This window comes from Hippoglossus hippoglossus, chromosome 19 (assembly GCF_009819705.1).
Source record: "Hippoglossus hippoglossus isolate fHipHip1 chromosome 19, fHipHip1.pri, whole genome shotgun sequence".
Classification (NCBI taxonomy): domain Eukaryota; kingdom Metazoa; phylum Chordata; class Actinopteri; order Pleuronectiformes; family Pleuronectidae; genus Hippoglossus; species Hippoglossus hippoglossus.
Window position 1 is genome coordinate 990,817 of NC_047169.1, and position 23,479 is coordinate 1,014,295.

At 44.8% G+C, this 23,479-nt stretch overlaps 1 protein-coding gene across 1 annotated transcript in view; it reads right to left on the reverse strand.

Annotated features, from left to right (window-relative positions):
- The window catches only part of LOC117752416 (glutamate receptor ionotropic, delta-1-like), a 282,229-nt gene that overhangs the window by 247,357 nt on the left and 11,393 nt on the right, over nucleotides 1-23,479 (reverse strand). The window contains 1 exon segment of the mRNA XM_034569680.1: nucleotides 22,535-22,690. Within this exon segment, the coding sequence (XP_034425571.1) occupies nucleotides 22,535-22,690 (156 nt within the window).

Sequence of the window (23,479 nt, forward strand, 5' to 3'; positions counted from 1 at the left end):
TCTGACTTCTGGATGTTCTCTGAGTGCAGCATTTTAAATGATATCTCTTTGTTCTTCTACATGGAAGAATTCCAAGAACACAACATCCACACGGTTCCACCTCCACAACACAACAGCTTGTTCCTCTTCTCGATTAGACTAAAACCCATGAGAGCTAAACTACGACTCGTCTGGAACTGGAACGTAGACAAAGTGAACTATGAAAGAAACATCATCTCCATCTTTCCATCTTTTAATGCTGACGCTGCAGGAACTGAATCCTCTTTATAAACCATCCTGTGTTTCTCCGTCCTCGTCCCGCTGCACCGACGCCCTGCGGCTGACTCGGTTTGACAGACTCCTTGAAACAGATCCACACGAGCAGAAGATCCTTCCACTGTAACCCCCCCCCCCCCGGGTGAAGAGGAGGTCAGTTTCAGACTCTGGATCCTGACAGCTCCCAGGAGCCGTCCTCATCGGATCCAGAGGATAGTTCTGCGTCACTCGGCTCCTGCATGTTCCCACTTTGTTGGAAAAGTGCTGAGTAAACAGGACGAGTCCGAGGTGGACCTCGTCGTCTCATTAACCTCACATCTGAAGGACTTCTGCAGCCCAGCGCTAATGAGCTTGGTTTAGAATAAAAATGAAAACAAGAGCAGAGGTGAATACAAACACGGCCGAAGGAAAAGTGCCAGATAATTAGAGTCTGGACTGAATTCTAACGACATCAGTCAACAGGGAAGTGACCGGTGAAGGCAAGTTTAGTTATTTAGGTTCAGGAGGTTTTGTCCATTAACCTTTAACTAGAAGAGAGGGAAATATCTTAAGTTTAATTAAAAACATCTTAATGAGTCTTTCTTCAAAGGTTTTCTGTTTGGACACTGGATGTTCAGAGGCAAGATAATAATTGTACTTTTCTTCTGAATATAGAATTAAAAGACACAAGGTTTGAAAGGAAATCAGAGTAAGAACCAACGTAATTAAAGAATCAGTGAAATAGATTTTAATTTGTAACTTTGTGAGACGACACTTAAGGTCCTTGTGTCGTTATAAATATCAAATCTGTATTATGTAAGAAAATGAAGTCAAATTAAAATCCCCCCCCACATGTGTGCATGTCTCCGAGCACACACACACACACACACACACACACACACACACACACACACACACACACACACACACACACACACACACACACACGGAGGAATCATGAAAATGAAATGGAACAACACACTTTTCATGCTTTGGCAGTTTGTCTCCGGGTCGTCGTTGCCAATAAAGCTCTACCAACCAAATGGAATTAAAAGAACAATAAAAAAACAATGTTTGATATTTATACAATAAATCACAGTAATCCTGAGCAGCGATGAAAACAGGAGCCGAGCAGCGAAATTGTTTTGTGTGGATTTGAAGAGCTTATATTTAATTTCAGTTTTTTTTTGTAACAAAGCGGCGTCTGGCAGGACGACAGCTGGCAGCGGAGCAGAGCACGTTGGAGATGATTGATACGAGACAATATCTGCAGCGGCTGATGAAGAATTACCTCTGAGGTTGAAATGAGAACATGACGGAGGTGGGTCTGCTAAGGGATGTTTGAGCTTCGGTTTCAGGGTTCAGGGTAAAAGCAGCTTAAGATAAGGGCTAATGCACAGAATGAGAAGTATTTAATGAAGAGGAAGAACCATGAAGCCAAATCGATTCCTGGAGGTGGATTTAGTTTAATAAATGTAAATATCTACACATCCCATGAGTGGACATGTTTCTGTTTATTAGACCTTAAATCTTTCAGGTGCATATTTTCCAGATATTTCAGTTTTCAGAGCCGTCAAGTTAATAAAGTATCTTCTAGATCTGTCAGAGTTTAACTGTGAGTTCTGATGTGAACTCTCACATCCTCACGTGTGTGAACCTGAGAATGGATGATCTAATTGATCAAAAGAACAAGCAGGGACAAGTCCACAAGAACTAATTAAATGCTCGGCAGTGCTGCCATCACTTTTAGACCTGTGTGTGTGTGTGTGTGTGTGTGTGTGTGTGTGTGTGTGTGTGTGTGTGTGTGTGTGTGCATGGGAGCGAGATAGAGACACCAGCTGCATTTGAACTCAGTCTCTACGGAGTCAACTCCTGGAATCTCTGATCACTGGCAGCCTGCAGGGAACATGAGGGGAATAGTGTGTAAGCATGTGTGTGTGTGTGTGTGTGTGTGTGTGTGTGTGTGTGTGTGTGTGTGTGTGTGTGTGTGTGTGTGTGTGTGCTAAAGCTCTGAAGTGTAGCTGGCTGCAGTCTAAGAAGTCATGTATCTCAGAAACTGCATTTGAATTTTAAAAACCTGTATAACCTGCATCCACAGCAGCCAAAGCAGTGCACACACACACACACACACACACACACACACACACACACACACACACACACACACACACACACACACACACACACACACACACACACACACACACACACACACACACACATGCTTACACACACACCTGAAAAGTGAGCCTGACAGCCAATTAGAGCAAAGCAGCATCATGAGGAAAGTGTTCAGGAGCAGAGGGAAACTGTTTGGAGAACGAATCGAGGAACCGTCGTCGCCGTCGCTGAGCAAAGACGACGCCGTTTAACTCACAACAAACACGGAGACGGGAAGTTTAGGTACAAAGAGCAGATGAGATCATATACGAAGGATCTATATGAAATGATTTCTCTATTTGGACTCACGGGGTGAGGAGGTGTTTCATCTCAGGAGGAGAGAAGAGAGAGAACGGAGCAGCCGGAGGATTAAAGCTAAACTCTGCAAGATGTGACTTTAAACTTCCACCTGTGAAATGAAATTCACCAGAACCGACAGGATGCAGAATCACTTTGAGATTTACTGTAAGTTGCAAAAGAACCTGCTGAATAGTGGGAAGTGTGTGAAGCCACATTATCAAGAAGAAGAAAGAGTCTTTCACACCTTGGCTGGTTCAGAACTTCAGACTTTTCAGTTTGTTCTGATCATAAATAAATGAAAGTTTCAACTGGTTCCCGTCAGACTCGGTCAAACGCTGGAACCTGGACGAGAGGATCTGGACCGGACACGGTTCAGGAGTCTTGTGATTAAGAAGGTTTGAATTTTCACTTATTTCTCAGCAAATAATTCAAAGTGGATCCAGCAGATTTAAAAATCATTATTATAATATTTCCTCTGAATCAGTGAACGCTCCACGACCTAAAACCTCTGATCAACTTCACCAATAAAACAGGAATCGATCGATTCTTATCACCAGAAAAGCTGCTTCTCCATCTGATTCACTGTTTAATCGATGATGTGTGATAATAAAACACTAATGTGTGTTTCGCTGCTGAAGTAAATCCATCAGTTCTTTCATTCCTTCATTTCTGATTCAACCTTCAAATGTTAATTTAATCATTAATGAGGAAACGATCTGTTGAACATAAACACAGAATCATGACGCCTCCCTCGTCAAAGCTGTTTATAATTAATAAATGTTTCATTAAAGCTGAAGGATTCCTTATTACGAGGCCACAGGTCATGATTTATTAACGATGCTTCTTTAAGACTCCCAAAGGCTCTTTGAATCACTCAGGACGTGGTTTTAGTTTTGGAGTTCACATGGAAACAGATTCATCTCCTGCTCGCTAAGTTTTAAGTTTACAGATGTTCTTCCTTCTCCACTCTGACCTCTGCTGTGTCTCTATCCATTTCATTTGCTCAACCAATTAAATTATTATTCAACAAGATGGGAAATAAATTATAAATGATTGGGTGTGAGGGGGAGTCTGGAAAACAAAGACACAGAAGTGTGTGGGTTGTGTGTGTTGGCCGGGTGGAGCACATCCGGCCCGTCTCACGGCGGCGGCGCTCTGGTCAACGTCTGCTGGGAGATCAAGTTCTGTTCCCACTCGCAGACTAAATCCAACTTCATCCAAACAGAAACACAAACCCCACACACCCCCTCTCCATCAGCCGTGTGCTGCCCTGAGGAGGGTCCCCAAAGTGCTGGAAAACAACTTCTGCTTCTCCTTGAGCGGCGGATTACCACCTCGCTGAAATAAATCCTCCCTCCCTCTGAAGACAATGAGATTCAGAGCGAGCGGGGGGGAACCGCCGACACACTGAGACTTTAATTCTATTCACACTAGTAGACAAAGTGGCTACACTAATTCCAGGAGGTCTGACATGGCTCCCAGAGAAGGAGGCTGGAAGCGGAAGGTGCAGGAGTCAGGGTGTGTTGGTTCAAACTGTATCTACACCACACAGGATTTATGCTTCATGTCCGCAGCTTGTGGAGTTCTGATCAAACCTCGGCAGAGCCGGAGAACCAGCAGCTGAGAAACATCTGGAAACTGGTTTTGGGCCTAAAAGCTTCTGAGTGAAATATTCAAAGCTCACAGAAGAACCCAGACGTCTGCATGTCGCCCACATTCAGACCAGAGAGACACCTCGGCCACAGGAACAGAAGCTGGAACACGAGTCCAGAGATTGGTGTTGTTGTGTGTCTGTGAGAGAAACTAAACATTTTATTAACGTTGAATATTCTTTAATTGAAATAACTCATCATGCAGCAGCTGATGACGAGAAAAACACATTTACACATATTAACACTGTTAAATGAGGATCTGGACTGAACCTGGAGAGACTGTCTCAGTGAGATGGTGTCAACTTGTGTTCATCCAGCTGTCAACACACACACACACACACACACACACACACACACACACACACACACACACACACACACACACACACACACACACACACACACACACACACACACACACACACACACACACACACACAGTGAGATGAACCAACAGGCGGCTCCCACACGAAGCAGTTGCTCCGTCTCCTTGGAAACGGTTGTCATATCAACTGCAAAGGAGTGTGTGTAGAGTAAGTGTAGTTCTGTAGTAGTGTGTGTGTGTATGTGTATGTGTGTGTGTGTAGCGTAAGTGTAGTAGTATTTGTTTATATTTAGTAGTGTGTGTCTGTGTGTCTGTGTCTGTGTGTGTGTTGACTCATCTCTCTGGAGACGACAGCAGCAGAAAACCACACAGCCTCTTATTTTTCCAAAGCAAATAGAAACACTGATGTTGTACAATAACTGATTTGAAGGTTAAATCGCAGGATGAAGTTCACGGTGAAACACGACACAAACAAACGTTCAACACGCAAACACACCATTGATTTTTAATTGCGGCTTTTCGCTGACCCAACAACCTTTCCTCGACCCACTTAACGTACGAAGAGACGCAACACAACAAGGAACCTGAAGTTCTGAGCATATTTATCTACAGCAGCTGACGGAGGTAAACAAGCTGCAGAGGAAGAGGAAGACGAAGACGAGGGGAGGTCACCAGTAGAACCCCCCGAGTACAACTGGTCGATAAATACAAAACATCTATGCTTTTTCAAAATGTCGTGTTTTTCAGTGCAGAAATAAAATCACTATCCGGAGTGAAGTAGAAAACCTGCAGCTGAGCTTCTGTGTGTTTAAGATCTATAAGTCAGGATTCATGTGTTTTTAATTCCCTTCCCACTGAAAGGTGTCAGTCATTGTGTGTGTGAGACGTCCTGCTGAGGCCGAAACACGAAGCACTCGTGTAAACATCTCAGCACTCAGGAGACGAAGAGGACAGAGGACGTCCATCAGCACAGCAGCTGCCTGAGGGACGTCACTGCAGGACAATGTGGAATCATCATTAGTGATGTCATTAAATCACCCAGGTGTTGTTGTTATCATGTTCCGATGCTTAGTGTGTTTTAATCTGTTCACTTCCTCCTTCCTCCTCTAAACCGCAGAGTTCTCTCACTTTGCTTCTATCTGAGCTACAGCTGCACAGCTTCTGTTGTATCGTTCATCAACATTAATACACATAAAGAAGCATCACCTGTTTTATTGTGTTCAACAATTCTCATTGATCAACAGATGAAACACTGAAAAGGAGCCAGAGTCAGTTTACAGGCTCATTTTCATCTGTTTTCACTGTAACCAGCTCAAAGCAAATCAAAATCCACTTGGAAAGTCTCCCCACACGATCATGAATATTTATATCATATTTTAATATTTTCACATGACTCACATGCACAACATATCTGTGCAAATATACTGTGAAGGTATTTAATAAAACATAGAGCTGGGTAACATGGCTAAATAACATGGTAATATAATATATCAGTCGTTATGTCTTTTACCTTTAAAGCTGAACCCTGCAGTGTTTTATAACACATCATACTTGACACCACTCCACATGTACACACACATTCTAACTATAATACAAAAGCTGTGACACAATTACAAACACGTGTCAGGCTTCGGCTCAACGCTCTCTGTGTGTTTACATACAGAGACATGGATCATATTTATATTGAAGTGCACCGGTGCTTCTCTTCAGGCTGAGCGATGCATCCGCCCACATCGGGTCGACTCCAGCTCCGTCTGCACAGCGCAGGGAAAACCTGACGTGTGTTTACACAAGTGTCAGGTTTATCCTGAGGTCAAAGGTCGACAATTAATAAATTATCCTTTTACAAAATGTAACATGTTTCTCTGGTTTCATTTTATAAACATCAGGATTTGTTGCTTTTCTCCTTTTTGAATTTCCCATATCTTTGTGACTGGAAAAAAGAATCTATCATCTGTGATGAGCACATTTCATGAACATGTACGTTTAGAAAAATATGTATTATTTTAGTTGATAAGAGAGAAAAGGTACAAACCCTCGGCTGCAGCTCGAGAGGAAATGAAACACTGACTGAAATCAATGTTTTCCTCCAAATAACAAACTATCATCCATGAAATAATCAAGTAATAAACAGAGTCAGCAATATTCATCAACACCACTTATCACTTTCTAGTAATATCCGTGACCTGTTTAGTGGCTGGAGTGGGATCATCGTGTAAACGAAGTGGTGTAAGTGTGGGGAAAAGAGAGATCTGGGAAAGAGGAGGAGAGCTCAGAGAACTGGCTGCAGGAGGTCGGCTGGTCGGCTCCTCTTTGCTTTGCTAATGAGCAGCTCATTTAATTGAAGAGGGGAGTTCCTGGAGCGAGAGAAGTCCAGGGGGAGAGGAGAAGAGAGAGGGGAGAGAGAGATAAAGAAACAGATGAGAGAGATCCATAGAAGAGGAAAGAGGAAGAGGTCGTTTTCACAGCAATCATCTTCCTCCTGTATCCAGCCCGCTGTGCACTCGGGACGCTGCTAACAACTCCTTTCCCACTTTATTACATTTATATTCTGACTCAAAGAAGAAAACTCTCAGAACAGAAATAACTGAGCACAATTTAAATCTATTAGACTGAAAACTGCCTGATTCTGCCAAATATAACCAAAAGGTAACAAACTCAATATATAAAATGAAGTGCTGATGAATCGTGTGGAACACTGATGTCCTTTGTGTCCAGTTCTTCTGCCCCTTGGTTTTATAGAATATATAATACATGTGCAGTGTTTGGTTGAGTGGTAACGTGACAGTCTCAGTCTCTTCTTCCTCCTCATGCTCCCACATCAACATTCACAGATCAGCAGAAGCCTTTTCATCGCTCCTCACCTGAAGAGCCATGTTCACTTAAACCTGAGCTGCTCCTGCTGTGGAGACTTAAATGGAGAAAGAGGTGTTTACGCCACTCGCACCATTTTGTTTTCATCTTGTTTTCAAGATCGAGGGCGAGAGAAGCTCCTCGTTTGGTTCCTGAGAGTTTGATCTAATCACTGTTTTCAGCTGCTTCTCCTCCAGCCACATAAACACTAGAACCAGAGGCTGGAGTTTGAGACGGGGAGAAGAGACGAGGACTGAATTCACTTTGAGAGGGTGAGAGGGAGACAGAGGGAGACAGAGAGACAGAGGGAGACAGAGGGAGACAGAGGGAGACAGAGAGACAGAGAGAGACAGAGGGAGACAGAGAGACAGAGGGTGAGACGATAAAGACGACAGACAGAATAGTAAAGGAGCTGAAAGGTTCGATGCCGGGAGCAGTGTCTCTCACCGAGTGTTGGTTCTGTGTAGGCGTCACTACTGTGATGATGATGTCATGGTTTGAAGCTGTGACTATTATTGGACTGAAACCATCCGTACATACAGAGGTCACTGGGAGGTCACTGGGAGGTCACTGGGAGGTCACTGGGAGGTCACACGCTGTAGAAACCTCCAGCTCTACGATCTGAACCTCAGTCCTGACTCCGCCTCTCGTGGTCATTTCATCACTGACTCATCTGCTCAGTCTCCATTAACTGATTCATCAAAGATGTGACAGATGTTCTTTAACCATCTGTTGGAAAAGGGCGTGAGTTTATAAAAAGGAACGTGGCAGGTGATTGGATGAACCATCTGTCAATCACTGCAGCTGAGTGAGTGACACATTTCTACTGTGAAGAGTTTCAGTGTCTGATCATCTGATGAAGAAAGTGTCTCCTGCTCGAATGTTAGCTGCAGCAGCATCTAAGCTAACCCCTGCAGCAGCAGACTAATCCAGATGTTTAATTTGAAAGTATTATAATAGTTGGTTATCAAGGTAATTGATTGTAAATTACTTTGTCCATCTAATAATGAATCAGTTATGTTTTTAGGCTTTTATAAGAAAACTAAATCCTCTTAAATCAGCATCACAAAGCTTCCTGCTCATGAATTCCTTATAGGATCGAATCTGTCGTGCATCATGGGTGAATGAAGATAAGTGAATTCAATTAAACCCAAACAGCTGATTCTACCACCAGCTGTGTTTTCATTACAGATTTCATACAGTGTGTTCACATGAGCAGCAGAAGATGCTGATGTCCAACACATGTTTATGATTCACCTCTTTCCAGAAGGAGAGGTTCAGGACGTCAGAGGACACTGGACCTCACCCAGGAGACGGAGGTTCAATCCCAAAGCAAACATCGGAAATGACATGTTATAAGATGTACTTTTTATTAATACCTTCGCCCAGGAGGTTTGATTTTCCTCTGCTTGTGTTTGTCTGTTATTTAGCAGCATTACGCAAAAATTACTGGACGAATTACCACAAACACTAAGTGTCAGGATGTGATGTGGGTCTGTGAAGAACTCACCTGGTGCCCAGGGACAAATATACAGGACTGATATCTGTGAGTGTGAAATGAGGAGCGACTTGACTGAGTATGAGGAGAACGTTGAGCGATTATCTCCTTATGTTTCATTTCAGTCGCAGTTTAGGAGACGACACTGCTCAAAACGATGGTTTGGGTCCAAACAGACTTTCTCATATGAAACCTTGTGTTAGGAAACTTCTCCTGTGATTCACTGAGGTCGACCTAACAGTCACGTTGGCCGAACATGGCCGCCGAAGCCCCGCTGTGCAGTTTTATCGTCGTGACTCTGTCTCCAGGTCTCTGCGTCGTCTCTGTGTGTAAGTAATGGAAGGTATTGTTATGCTGTGTATAAAGGCCAGTCTGAATAAATCACTTTTAAACTGCGCTGCGGTGAAACCAGCGCTCCTCTAGTCCCAGTGATTCATGAAAGCTGACTTCTACTGTTTGCTTCCACTGCCGCTGAGAGGTTCATAAATCAGGAGAGGCACCGAAAGACGAGGGCCGCACCCTCCGAGCCTCGCGAGGTGATGACTCCATCTCGCTGATAATTGCTCAGTTTAACCAGCGGGGCATGTTCGGGATAATTGGAAGCGCTTTCCTGCTAAACGGCGGCGGCTAAGCAGCGAGGTCATTCTCGCTCGCTATGTATTCTTCAAGACGCAATCACTCTCATCTCATTTTCTGAGGTGAGCGTAACGGCGCGTCGTTCCCACCGATGATCGTGTAAACACAAACCCGACGAGCCGCGGGCAAAGTGGACACGGCGGTTTATCTTCTTCACATCTGAATCGTGGTGGGATTATCTCATCTGTTCGCTCCAGCTCCGAATCCACCGCGTCATCGAAAAACTAAAGTTTCCAAAGTCACGCTTATTAAACCAAGAACATCCAAGACAACACACGTCCAGAGGTAAGTTCAGGTCGGCGAGTCCATCTTTATTAAGTTTCATCTAACAAATAAAAGAGGTGAGGAGCTACTTTATCCGCTCTTTGAAAAGAAATACTGATGACACAGCTGAAATGAAGTTGTTAAAGAACAGTCACTCTGCAGTTAATCTGGAAAATGGGCTTTTGGGACCTTGCACAAGGGGAGAGCGTCGCTTCTTCACATCCCTCAGAATTAATTGTGATTCAAATCTTCCGTCTCCCTCAGTGACTGGGAGAACAAACTCCTCTCCGTCAGCGTGTGGTGTGACTGAGACGCCTGCTGAACCCACTTCCCTGCCGCCGCCTCATTTACCTCAGTTATCACAGATGTGAGTGGGAACCCCCGAGGAGCCCGGGCCTGTGGAGGTACGTGTAGGTGGAGAAGCACTAAAGACATCAAACCCAACATGTCTCAGCCTCGTCTGTCTTTAGATGCTGGTCTCCAAAAATAATGATATCGTAATAATGTTACCATGGCAACCACATGAACCACTTAGCACTCAAAAACAGAAAGACTACCCCCCCCCCCCACCACCAACTGACAACACGCCCACGTCAGACGCCGTCGACAAACCAATCAGAGTCAAGTAGTTATTCATGACATTTGTTTAAAAGCCTCTGATTCAACACAAGTTCTCCTTGTTGTTTCTCGGCGTCTGTGCCTAATCAGCAGAAACAACTGACTCATTAAATTGTGAGTTGATTGGAAACCAGAAGATTGATGACATGTTAGTAATAAATGACAAACATTCAGCAGCTCCGTTTTCTCAACTGAAACAATCAGCTGCGTTTCTTCAGTCCTGTTGATTTTATCTCTGCTTCACTCAGTTTTTTCTTTTACTACCTTGACATTTATTATAAACTAATAAAGAACACACATTAATCTGAGGATTCAATAAATCATCACAGCAGTTGTGAGTCAAAAAATGACCAAACAAATGGCTTTTTAAAATGAATTTTCCAAGATTATTCTATTGTTCTGTGTGAAAGATGAAACCAGATTATTTCAAAATACAGAATCATCTTTATGAATCCTGTTTTCTTGACCTCTTGACATCAGGTTGTGGTTTTTGGTTTTCAGACCGTTGCCACTCAAGCTCCCTCGCCGCGGTTTGTTTATTTCCACGGTGTTTGGATTGACTTGTTCTTTTATTGTGTGATGACAGGGCTGCCGCGCTCTCGTCACTTTCCCTCTCTGGTTACTCCCGTTAGTTATTTCAGCTCAAAGAGACGAGAAATGACCTCACACCTCATCCATCAATCCACCGGAGACGGGTTTTATCTCCACCTGACAGAGAGGCTGCACGGCAGACACACAAACACACTACACAGATCTGCCTTTTTCTAATTCGAGCCAAACAAACCGACCATCACACACACACCGGCCTTATCTGCAATCCCTTACAAGATGGATGCTGGAGTGAAAGTTGAAGCTGAATCGATTTGCCAAGTCCCACATCGCTACCGTCCACTCAACCCCCTCCAGCTGTTTCAGATCCAGATGCTGGAGGAATCACAGCGTCCGCACATCTCACGTGTCGTGTTGGTGCCAGATCTGTCAGCAGTGTGGGCCTCTGATCCGGTTCCCCTGCCAGGCCCTTCACTCCTGCTGGGAGGCAGCCGAGCCTTTCATCAACACAAGTAAAGACAGTGTGTCGTCTAAATATGTTAACAAGGTGTTTCTGGTTGGATCAGATGTAATCCTGCAGGCTGGCACAGGAACAACAAGCAGCAGGTAACACACGACACAGTCCGGTCCAGCAGATCCCAGAACAGTGTGGCTTTAAAACATGTGTTGTATGCTGCTGAGCTGGTTTCATCACAGGTACAAATCAATCTGAGCCGAGTTAAACCTCTTTGCATTATTGGTCTCTGGCAGATAATCAACCTGACTTTAACGTCCAGAGATCAGAGAAACAAGGAGCCACGCTCACAGGACCCAGAGTCGCTCACTGTTCTCATTAGTAGGTAAATCTATGCAGGAGGACACAACAGATTCAGATCAGCTCCTCGATAACGAATCGCTGTGATGTAAAACTAAACTTCATAGTTCTCCAGTGGTCGTGGTCACACAGCGGCCGAGTGACGATTCTCAAAAGGAGAAGAAACCATGATGCAAAATCTCTTAACGTGATTTAAGATGAATCATCACTGCGTGTGCATAAAACATGAGTTCACTCTATAAACACATGTGAATAAATATACATGTGAGTGATCATGTGTTTCAGTGAATATCTTATAAATAGCCCCAGGTCAGCAGGTCACAGATGACAGGAAGATGACGTATATACAAATCATAATAAATAAGAGTGTGCACTTATAAGTGATGTTCACAAATAGAACTTCTACTACGTTTGTGGTTGTAAAGCAACTTTTGCAAACTGTAAAACTTTCCACTCAGAGTATGAATTCTGACCCTTGTTTGAACTGGTCACTGACCATCCACTCCCACTGGGTCCTGGTGTTGTATTAGTTAATGGACGGTGGCTGGTTTGGATCAACTTCAGGCATCGCTTATAAAACCACGACTGTATTTAACCGTCAGCCCTGATTAGAGAATCGTACCCAGACGGTGCTGTTGTCACATTAATCCATGAAGAGGGCTCACGATCTCAGCGGCTCATATTCAGCAGCTGATACGTGACCGACCTACGCAGCTCATTATCCCTTAACAGCTTCACCTTTACAGGTCGTCCCTGCTCCGCCGGCAGCAGCGTCCACTTTACCACCACCGCTGCTTCCAGAGGCCGCTGTGGTCTCTCAGGCCGTCCACCGCCTGCACATATGATCTGCCAGCCGGGTGAGTGTCGCTTCACATAAGGTAATTGTGGTTTTGATCCCCGGTTGTTAACATTTGGAGCTGCCACTGGCTATAGCAGCAATAAACCTAATTGTCTCCGCGGTGGGAAATTTGGCAAAATCGAAGCCTTTTAATTATGTCAAGTGTTCAGTCGCTGTGTGTGTGTGTGTGTGTGTGTGTGTGTGTGTGTGTGTGTGTGTGTGTGTGTGTGTGTGAGTGAGGCTGGTTTGATGGTTTTCCAGAGAGTCACATAAATCCACTGCAGACAGATGAGAAGACGAGATCTCGAGTGGCAGCGACGCTCGGCTCTCGCCTCTCGATGAACCCCATCTGCATGTTCACCTTTAAGAGACACGTCTACTTTCATGACCCTGGTCACAAATGGTCCTGTGCTGATGTATCGCACCTCTGAACCTCTCCCTGCTGTCAGCTGGTCGCCAGTTAGCTGTGATGAAGAGGAACTATGGGACCATTGCAGATCCAGTCCTGATGTAAATGTCTCACGTATGAGTGACCTGGGCCGTTCGGGCCCTCGTGGCTGTTGCTATTGACAGAACAGGATTTATGGAGCGATACGTATTGGACCAAACTGTCGTCAACGACTGGGGGAGAAAAGAGGAACAAGGAGCAATAAACATCTAGAGACGACGACTGAAAGCACGACAACAAAAACGATGTCGGGGAAATGAGAAACTGGTGCAGAGAGCAAAGCCTCTAAAAAGACGGAACCCTTTAAAAACCCAAAGAACATCAGTTCAAGGAAAAGGCAGGTTAACAGATCTTTGAACTCAATTTAGTGAGACTGTTTTCTAACACTGTTTTATTCACCACAGCCTTCAGCCTTTAAAACAGCCAATTGATTTAGTTTAGGTTTATAACATAAGAAAAGGTCCTGTGTAAATATTCAAAGCCCATTAGCTGTTGGTCCTTTATGGTCCTGGTCGATACAGAAGCGTTCTACCTGTCAGGTGAACAACCGACTGTTACAAAGTCCTTTCTGCAGTTATTTGTAAATAAGGTTGTGAATGTTACTGTTCTGGAAACTGTTCATGATTTACATAAACATTGATTTGGCAGAAATAGTTTTGGCCTCGGCCTGTTGGTCCAGTTTCTTCAGTTGTCCTCCGTCCACAGCAGATGTGTGTTGACGTGAATCCTCAGGTTCTTTTGTTTTAAAGCTTCTACATGTAGAAACGAACGTGTCACTGATACTAGTCCTTAGTAGACAGAACAGTTTAATGGTTAATGGTTGGTCAACTAGTTCAAATCAACAAACCCAACTCCACGTTACCACGGTTGTTATTACCTATTGTCGGTCTCATTGTTTAATAATCTAAAACCCAGTGTGTTAATTTGAGCTCATCAGTGGAAGCACCAACGTTCATCAAATAAAAACTAATTTGTGAAATACTAGTCATCGACATTAGTCCCATAAAGAGAGTAGATCAGTTGTGATGTTTTGAATATTCAGCGCCTCAGTGAAGCCGAACCCAGAGTTAGAGATCTCTCATGTTATTGGGACGACCTCAGTCGAGGTAATTAAAGGTAGAAACTACACAGGACGTCACGTGCAACAGAAGAATCTGATGTTACAGATCAGGGTCAGGTTTATCATCAAAGTTTCCACAGGACGTGGTCCCTGCTCCTCGATGGGAACAACTCAGACAGGAAGACTAAAGAATGGAATTGGGGCAGGAGTTTGGCTGCTGCATGATGAGTCATGTGAGATGGAGAGATGGGCGGAGGTAGAGTTCTCAGGGAGAAGGAGGCCGACAGGTTCGATTGAGCAGAAGAAGAACAAGAGGTAGATGGAGAGAAGTTCCGTGGGAATGGAGACGTGAAGTGACAGCATCCGAGCAGCTCGGGGGAGAGCGAGCGTCCTCGTCTTCCTCGCTCGCTCCTCCTCCTCCAGGAAGTCAAGAAAGGCCTCCATCAGACGTAGCACAGCCCCCCCCCCCTCCCGACGATTCCCTGCGCATTAATGACAACCAGCACGTTGAAGGAGGAAGAGCCTCCATCACAGAAAAACTGATCTTGAAGATCATTTTGCTGTTATTACACCGAGCCATCGATAAACTATTAAAAAAAAGCATCTGACGGTGAATAATTGCCGAGTGAATAACGAGCAGAGAATTCTAATGAAGCACTTTTCTGTGTTTTTGTGGAGAGAATTTACAGCTGAAGTGTCTCCGTTCACTTTAAAGACTTTGGTTCCATAAAGGTGTCGTCTCCTGGGAGAACGCTGGGTCCCAGCGGAGCCCATTACAGGCTCCTGAGGAGTTATGGGCCCTTTCAGACCTTTGCTTACTAAACCATTATGGTTTCAATGAGAAGTGCATCTGTGTTTATGAAATATTGACGTGTGAATGTAAGGTGAACACCCACTAAGAAGAGAACACTTAAAACTTTTGAAATGATGCCAACGTCAGCCTTGAAGAACGAAGCTGCTCTCGTATTAATAACTGAGGGACACGGAAAATAATCACAGGTAGAAAGAGATTAAAGATGTGATTAAACCGTTTTACAGAGGAAAACAACACGAGGTGTAAATAGAATCTGAAGGCCTCATGATGGGTGCGTCCATTACTCTCTGTCATGTCCCTTTGTTTTATGAGATGTGTAATTTAACAAAATAGAAGAAAGTATATATGTTTTAGTTATTTATGTCGTTTATGAGCATTTGTTTCTGCAACCTGAAGCATGTATCTGCCAATAGGAGCTGTTTATGATCAGGTATCTGTGTTTCATGAAAATATCTGAATTTATATTCTAAATACAAAATGTCAAGTTCTGTATATTGTGTATTTATGTTCTGTTTTTATTTATAGTTATTTAAAATAAAGTTTATGTTTAAATTGTAAAATATCAAGTCTCAGTTTCGTTTCTTTGTCATAAGGGTTTGAAAACGACATCTTAGGGATCACATATGAAAATATCAACCGATATATATCAGTATCTTTTAAGTTTTTAAACATTATCCTTTTACTCCTTAATATTAATATTGATGGAGATGTATTTGTTTTATTCTAGTTTGTTCTGTGCCATAATCGTCTGAACGTTATACCAGAAGGATAAAAGTTGACCCCTATTACCTCTAATCAGGTCAAATGGTTGTGTCTCCGGTGGCGATGATGCGTGAACACACACAGACACACACACACAGACACACACACAGACACACACACACAGACACACACACACACACAGACACACACACAGACACACACACACACAGACACACACACACACACACACACACACACACACACAGACACACACAGCGGTAAGGGTTCACCTGCTCCTGCCTGAGACAGACGTGGCAGCAGTTGCAGGGAGCACTGAGTTGGAGAGTTTTCTCCACTTCACCTGACACAGTGTGAACTCTCACATCCTCGCTCTCCACAGAGCTGCTCTCCACACAATTTAAAACCCTGGTAAATAAGTTCAAGTGGCAGCGACAGCGGCTGAAACGCTCCGACACAGTCAGCAGAACTCAGATCACCAACCGGAGCCAATAAACACAGTGAACTGGAACTGTGTGTGTGTGTGCCGCGGCCCGGGGCTTCGTCTCCGTGTCCTTGTGGATCTCTCTCATCCTCCCTCATCTCGCTCTCCCCTCGTTTCATCCTCCACTTCCCCTGAATACAGGACGAGCTCCTCTTTCCCGACGGTTTCCTGTTGAACTGGAAACACGTTCTTTTACTCATCCACACCGGAAGCCTCCCGGGGACTCCCGGGGTTGGACGGATTCTAAATAATGCGTCTCTACATTTTTACTCTTTATTCACATCTGCTCGTATAAATTGAACTCTTCAGGCCTCTATTAAACATTCCTATAAAAGTAAGTCTTTGAATTAAAAGGGTGGATTGTTATTAAGAAAATGGAGTAGAAAGAATCCCCCGGGACTTTCATGGTCACATTTTATCAGCGGCTTCGATCTAAAGCTGCAGTGACCTACAGGTTAGAAGATAAGGGCTGAAAGTTGCTGGTTCAACCCCGGGCCAGGAGGCTTAATCTGATCAGAACACCCCCCCACCACCACGTCCAGGAGATGGTCCTGGAGAATTAAAGCAGCTCCTCCCGTGATTGGATCAGTGACATGGACCCAAAGCAGAGATCAGAGAGCGGAGTCGTTACGTTCTGTCGTCTGAAGGAGGAAGCAGCAAACATCACGTCTCAGCTCGGACTCAAAGTCTCTGTTTCTAAGCTCCTCACTTCTCAGAGATACAATCGCCACAGAAGGTTCCAGCAGCTGCTGAAGCATCTGACGGGACAATTCAGTTTACATGGTCCTTCAGGCGCTGGGAGAAAACACTGCTCAGCTCTCAGATGGTGGAAAACCAGGAAAATCAATCTTCATATGTCTCCAGCTTGGGGACAACATGAACTGATTATTGTTATATGAGTGTTTTATAGACACAGACTTCATCCATGTGACCATCAGAGGTATAAGATGAACCCATGAAGCAGTGAGAGAAGTGCTGAGTCTCCAGTTGTCACTGATCATTTATTCACCATTACATCTCACACACACACACACACACACACACACACACACACACACACACACACACACACACACACACACACACACACACACACACACACACACACACACAGACACACACACACACACACACACACACACACACACACACACACACACACACACACACACACTCAGGTTTAGGGTTTAGATCTAATGACCAATAAACGCAGCATCTTAACAAGTTTTCTGAAGTGAAAACCTCCAAAGACTCATTTGATGGTTTGATATGAGACATTTCAACATGTGATAATATACAGAATGATTTTAACATCACTAACGACCAAGATACTGAAAAGAGTCAAGAATAAAAAAGAGGAAACACGAGGAACATGTATGAAATAAGCTTTTTGAGGGAAATTACAAACACACCATGAAGAAATGGTGAGAAAATGTAATTTATGAAACAAGAGAAGCAAAGAGGAGTCAAACACGCATACAAAATAAAAGCAGAAGGAAGATTTATGAAGGAAAATGGAAATAAATAAAAAGAATATTGATATAAATAATAATCTTCCCTGTTCAGATCCCTTCTCCTCTAATGATACAGTAAGTGAGCTGAGCCGGATCATTCTCAGACAATTAGCCTCATCTGTTTGAAGAGAAAAGCCAATTAGAGCATTAGTGAGCCGCGCTGCAAAGTTCATCACATTAAGTGTGAATTACAAAGTGACGGGTCAGAGAGCGGAGGCCACCGAACCCGACGGTGTCACAACAGGAAGACAAACACCGGGCGACGTCTTCGCTGGAGCTTCGGCTGATTGTGTTAAAGGGATTAGAGCTGCAGCAGGAGCAGCTCTGTGTCTCAGCCTCTTTGAGGGGAGCTGGAGCCATGTAATCCGAGCGGATTGGTCTGACAGATGGTTGCGGGGAGATTTTCCCGTTGGAGCCTCGGACGCAGGGTTTTGTCGATGGCATTAAAGTGTTGCATATCTGCGTGTGTGGGCGTCGAGCGACAATCTGAGTAAACAGCCTGTGTCGGGACAAAGGGACGGAGCAGCCACGGTTCTGTTGAGATGAGCAGTTTGTGAAGCAGCTGAGAAGCAGCAGCTTCAGGAAGAGCTCGGACCTTCTCCTCTGCTCGATCTGCTCCACACGCTCTGCTGCGGTTTCCATCTTCAACACGTTTCCCATGAGAAAGCATGTTTGTTGTCAGTGTTCTACAATAAAGTCATTTAACACAATCATATTTATTTAATTCCAACTTGTTTTGTGCAGTTTTGTATTTGTTGATTTGTCAGTTACAGACGAGCTTCTCAGCTTCTCAGCTGCTTGTGATGCTCGTGTATCACAGCAAGATGTTTAACGAACCATTGTTTAAGTTTAAATGAAAGTTTTGCTGAACTTTGTCTGTGTGAACATCTTCAGTTCATGTCATTAGAGTTTGTGTGAGGGAACGTTTTCTGTTTGCTTCAGCCGTTTTACACGTCCTTCTCATTTTGTTAAATTTCAGGAGCGCAAGAGAATCAGCAGCAACACGAGACATAGAGACAGAGAAGGAAGAAGAGCCATGGAAACACAACCTGAACAAACCTCAGTGAGATGAGACAACACACACACACACACACACACACACACACACACACACACACACACACACACACACACACACACACACACACACACACACACCCCTGAGGTGTGTTGTTATCCCCAGTCTCACCAGCTCCTGACCCAAACACACACGTCTCTCACACACCGTCCTCAGCGAGTCCCTGAGGACGAGGATCATGGGAACTCTGAGAAAGGTCAGGGCGAGAAACCAGCTGGGGTGTAAAGACACACACACAGACACACACACAGACACACACACACACACACACACACACACACACACACACACACACACACACCTAGCCAACCTTGCACCAAGTCATATTGATCAGTCACCCCCCCCCCACTCCCTTGTTTTTCACTCTCACTTTCACCTCATTTATCTTTCTAACCCCCCTCTCTCTCTCCTCCTCTCTCGCCCTTTAGCTCCATCCTCTCTCTCTCTCTCTCTTTCTGACTCACCCCCCCCCCACACTTCTCTCTCTCTCTCTCTCTCTCTCTCTTTCTGACTCCCCCCCCCCCCCCACACTTCTCTCTCTCTCTCCTCTGTCAGCTGCTCTTCAGCTCACTCTGTGTTTCTCCTTCTTTAAAAACCTAAATGATAAAAGTCAGCGGACAGAGAAACAACTGGAAACTCAGATGTGCAGCAGCAACAATATGAAGATCCCACAGATTTCATCAGCATGAAAACAGTTCATGTATTTACCGTCAGTTCGATTCCTCACCACGTACAGGAAGTGTGGGAGGAGCTCTTCACATTAAGAGTATTTAGTCTTAATCAGCATCAAAAGGTAAAGAGCAGGTACAGGAAATGAAATCAGACGAGGGACAAAGAGCAGCGGCTTTTACATCCACTTAACATGGACCTGCTCAGACAATGAACAGGTGTGTGTGTGTGTGTGTGTGTGTGTGTGTGTGTGTGTGTGTGTTGACCTTTTAAAGAGCAAGACTGATGAAAACACACACATGCATATGCATCTGCATGTCATCGTTATTAAACTGAATGGAACACAAACACCTCCATTAACATTAATGACCTCTGCTGTGTGTGTGTGTGTGTGTGTGTGTGTGTGTGTGTGTGTGTGTGTGTGTGTGTGTGTGTGTGTGTGTGTGTGTGTGTGTGTGTGTGTGGGTGTGTGTGGGTGTGTGTGTGTGTGTGTGTGTGTTGTTGTCAGATGTATTCATTTCCTGAAAAGTAAAGTAAAGTAAAACTGCATGAATAAAATTATAATAAATATTGTAGTTAAATTCCTGTGTTTGTAAATCCGTGCAGACGTAGTCGTGGAAGAGAAGACGCCGAGTTTGAAGAATGGACTCGTGGCTTCGTGCTTCGACAGTGAAAGAGCATGAAACTCTCCTGACGTGTGACGGACTCGACAGCTTCTGATTCTCTTCGTTACAACACTCAGACTCTAAATGAGTCGTGAGTCTCAGACGTCAGGTTCGAACTCGGCTGAAGCTTTCTGTGTCCAAGTCGGACGAGGCTGAACGAGGTGTCGTCATGAGACAACGCTTAAAGTGAAATGACATTTAGCAAAGTCTGTGTTCACCTGCTCTTTTCAGTGAACAACAGGACGTTGCTGGAGAATCAAAGTGTTCCTGAGGTCGACAGGTTGGAAAATGTCGTGAGTCACAGTAAAGTTAGAACATCAGTTCAGTGACTCATCATCCGCACTGATGCTTCAATAAATCACAGGTTTGTGGGACTTTAAACTTTCTCAATGTGATTAGTCATCATCATCATCATCATCATCATCATCATCATCATCATCATCATCATCATCATCTCAGTTTATCTGTCACACAACATTCATGCAGGTTTTCATCAGGACGCTGTGACCTCTGACCTCTGACCTCTGACCTCTGACCTCCTCAGCTGATGTTTCCTTCACTCTCTGCGTAACCAGATGAAACAAAGTGAATCCAGACACCAGCACATTTCTTAGTTATGGAAGCTGCTGTAACAATGTGAGGTATGACTCTCAAGGCCCAAAGGACAGAAGACTGAGGTCTGTAGTTTCCAACAGGAACGACTCAGTGTCTGTGATGTGTCTCCGATGTCCTCTGGGCCGGTTCTGGTCACTAAAGATCGTCCGACTGATCAAAGACGGAGCAGTCATGACTCTGGGACAAATTATCAATGGAGCAATATATCGTCGTCCTGACTCGTGGGATCATCGAGATGCTGGCACCAAATATCAATATCGATATTTAAATAAATAAAAAGATGGTGCTTTAAACATGTTTCCCTGACAAATGCCAGTTTGTGTCTTTTTTACATTAGATTGATGGACTTAGACAAGTTCCATGTGTTTAGTGGATCATGTTTCTTATTGTCTCGTGTCCTGAGTAACGTTCACACCTCTGTGTGCGATGGGCTGGAGAACTTCCACACAACAACATGACCAACATGTTCTGTTGCTGTGCATTTAAACAAAGGACTGGAGCTCAGGTTCCCTCACAATCATCATCATCATCATCATCATCATCATCATCATCATCATCATCATCACACTTATTGCCACAATCACACCTTCATCCTCGTTGTTCTCGTCATCGTCTTTACAGCATCATCTTCATCATAACAGACGTTAATGTGCTTTAATTATCGTCATTATAAACATCACTGTCTTCATCGTCATAACAACCACCACGGGGATCCTCATCATCATCATCGTTATCAGTACAATGTAATATCATCGCCTCAATCAGCTCGACGCCGCCTTCAGGCTGCAGCGAGAACAACCACTTTCATCCTCATCCTCATCTTCATCATCTTCATCATCATCATCATCATCCTCATCCTTATCATCCTCATCCTCATCCTCCTCATCCTCCTCATCATCCTCATCCTCATCCTCATCCTCCTCATCCTCTTCATCAGCTTCTGGAAGTGAAGAGCTCGTTCCTAGTTACATGGAAAATTACAGCTGGATTCAGAACAACCACTCAGTGCTGCCCCCTAGCTTCGTCTGTGGCCCCAGCGAGGAGGAGAGAGACAGGGAGAGAGACAAGGAGAGAGAGAGGGTGATGGAGAGAACCAGTCTCGGGGGGGGGGGGGGGGTCATGTGGTGCAGCATCAAACACCAGCAGCTTCCTCTGAGAGCGGGAACTGAGCAGGCAGCCGCCACCAGCGTTTAGGAGGCTGATACCTGGGTCGTTAGCTGAGAGGCTCCTTCACCAGGAGACGCAGCCAGCGCCATCTAAAGATTAACAACGCAGGCAGCAAACACACACACACACACACACACACACACACACACACACACACACACACACACACACACACACACACACACACACACACACACACACACACACACTGCAGCAACAACACAGACCAATCTGCAAAAAGCACTGCAGTCAAAACGCAGAGCGTCACACACACACACAGCGTCACACACACAGCGTCACACACACACAGCGTCACACACACACACAGCGTCACACACACACAGCGTCACACACACAGCGTCACACACACAGCGTCACACACACAGCGTCACACACACAGCGTCACACACACAGCGTCACACACACAGCGTCACACACACACACAGCGTCACACACACACAGCGTCACACACACAGCGTCACACACACAGCGTCACACACACAGCGTCACACACACACAGCGTCACACACTGTAAACACGCCTCACACAGCGGCCTTACCTTCCTGCACCGCCTGGAAAGGGTTGTTGGGCTCGATGAGCTTTATGGAGTGTGTGATCTTCTCGCTCTGCAGGACGTCGTCGCTCAGACTGAGGTCCGACACGGCGAGCTGGAACACCTCGTCGTCCCGCACTGCGTTCTCCTCGAATATGGCACCTGGGCAGGTCGGAGGGGACAGAGAGGACACAGTGTTACTGGGACCAGTCAATTCCAAGAAACAGCAGCAGAACAGGAACAACCATCGACCTCACGGAGACGTTTACTGAGGCTGCATCAACACTTTGCATCTCAGTGTGTTCAGGTTCACTGACGTGTGATGAAGACTGTTGACATCTTCACAGGAAGAGATGCAAACTGCGAGGACAGTGAAACTCGACTCTTCCTCTCCGGGTTCTCGTCTGTTTCTACACAGACGAGAACCAGATTAACTGAAAAGAAATCACACGTCCCACGTTGGCTCCGACTAAATAAATCAAACAAGGAGCAAAGACTGAGAAATCCTCCATTATCCTCCTGAGCTGAATCAATGAAGCAGAATTATGTTTCAAAAGCAGAATCCCCCCCCAGAGGCTCAGTTACACGAAGCGAAGGCACACGGGGACTTTGTTTCTGTTTCCGTCAGGCTGCTAATTAAGAAGTGCAGAGGTGGTGAAATTAACAATCAGCTGCCATGGCAACAGTTCCATTCCACCGACGCTGAACAAAACCAGCTGAAGAAGAGATTGTGTTCAACAGATGTTCAGGCGCCGAGGAGACGGACGACACAGCCGGGGGGTTATTCTGGGAGGTCCCGTCAGAATCAGTGCTACGCTCTGCCACGTGAACCGTGAAAGGACCAGTAATCACAACCGATGTCTCCATGGCAACATCCTCATCATCCTCTTTCATCATCATCAAAACAGTCAGTTCAACTGGAGCCCATGTAACTGTACAGAGCGCTGAGAC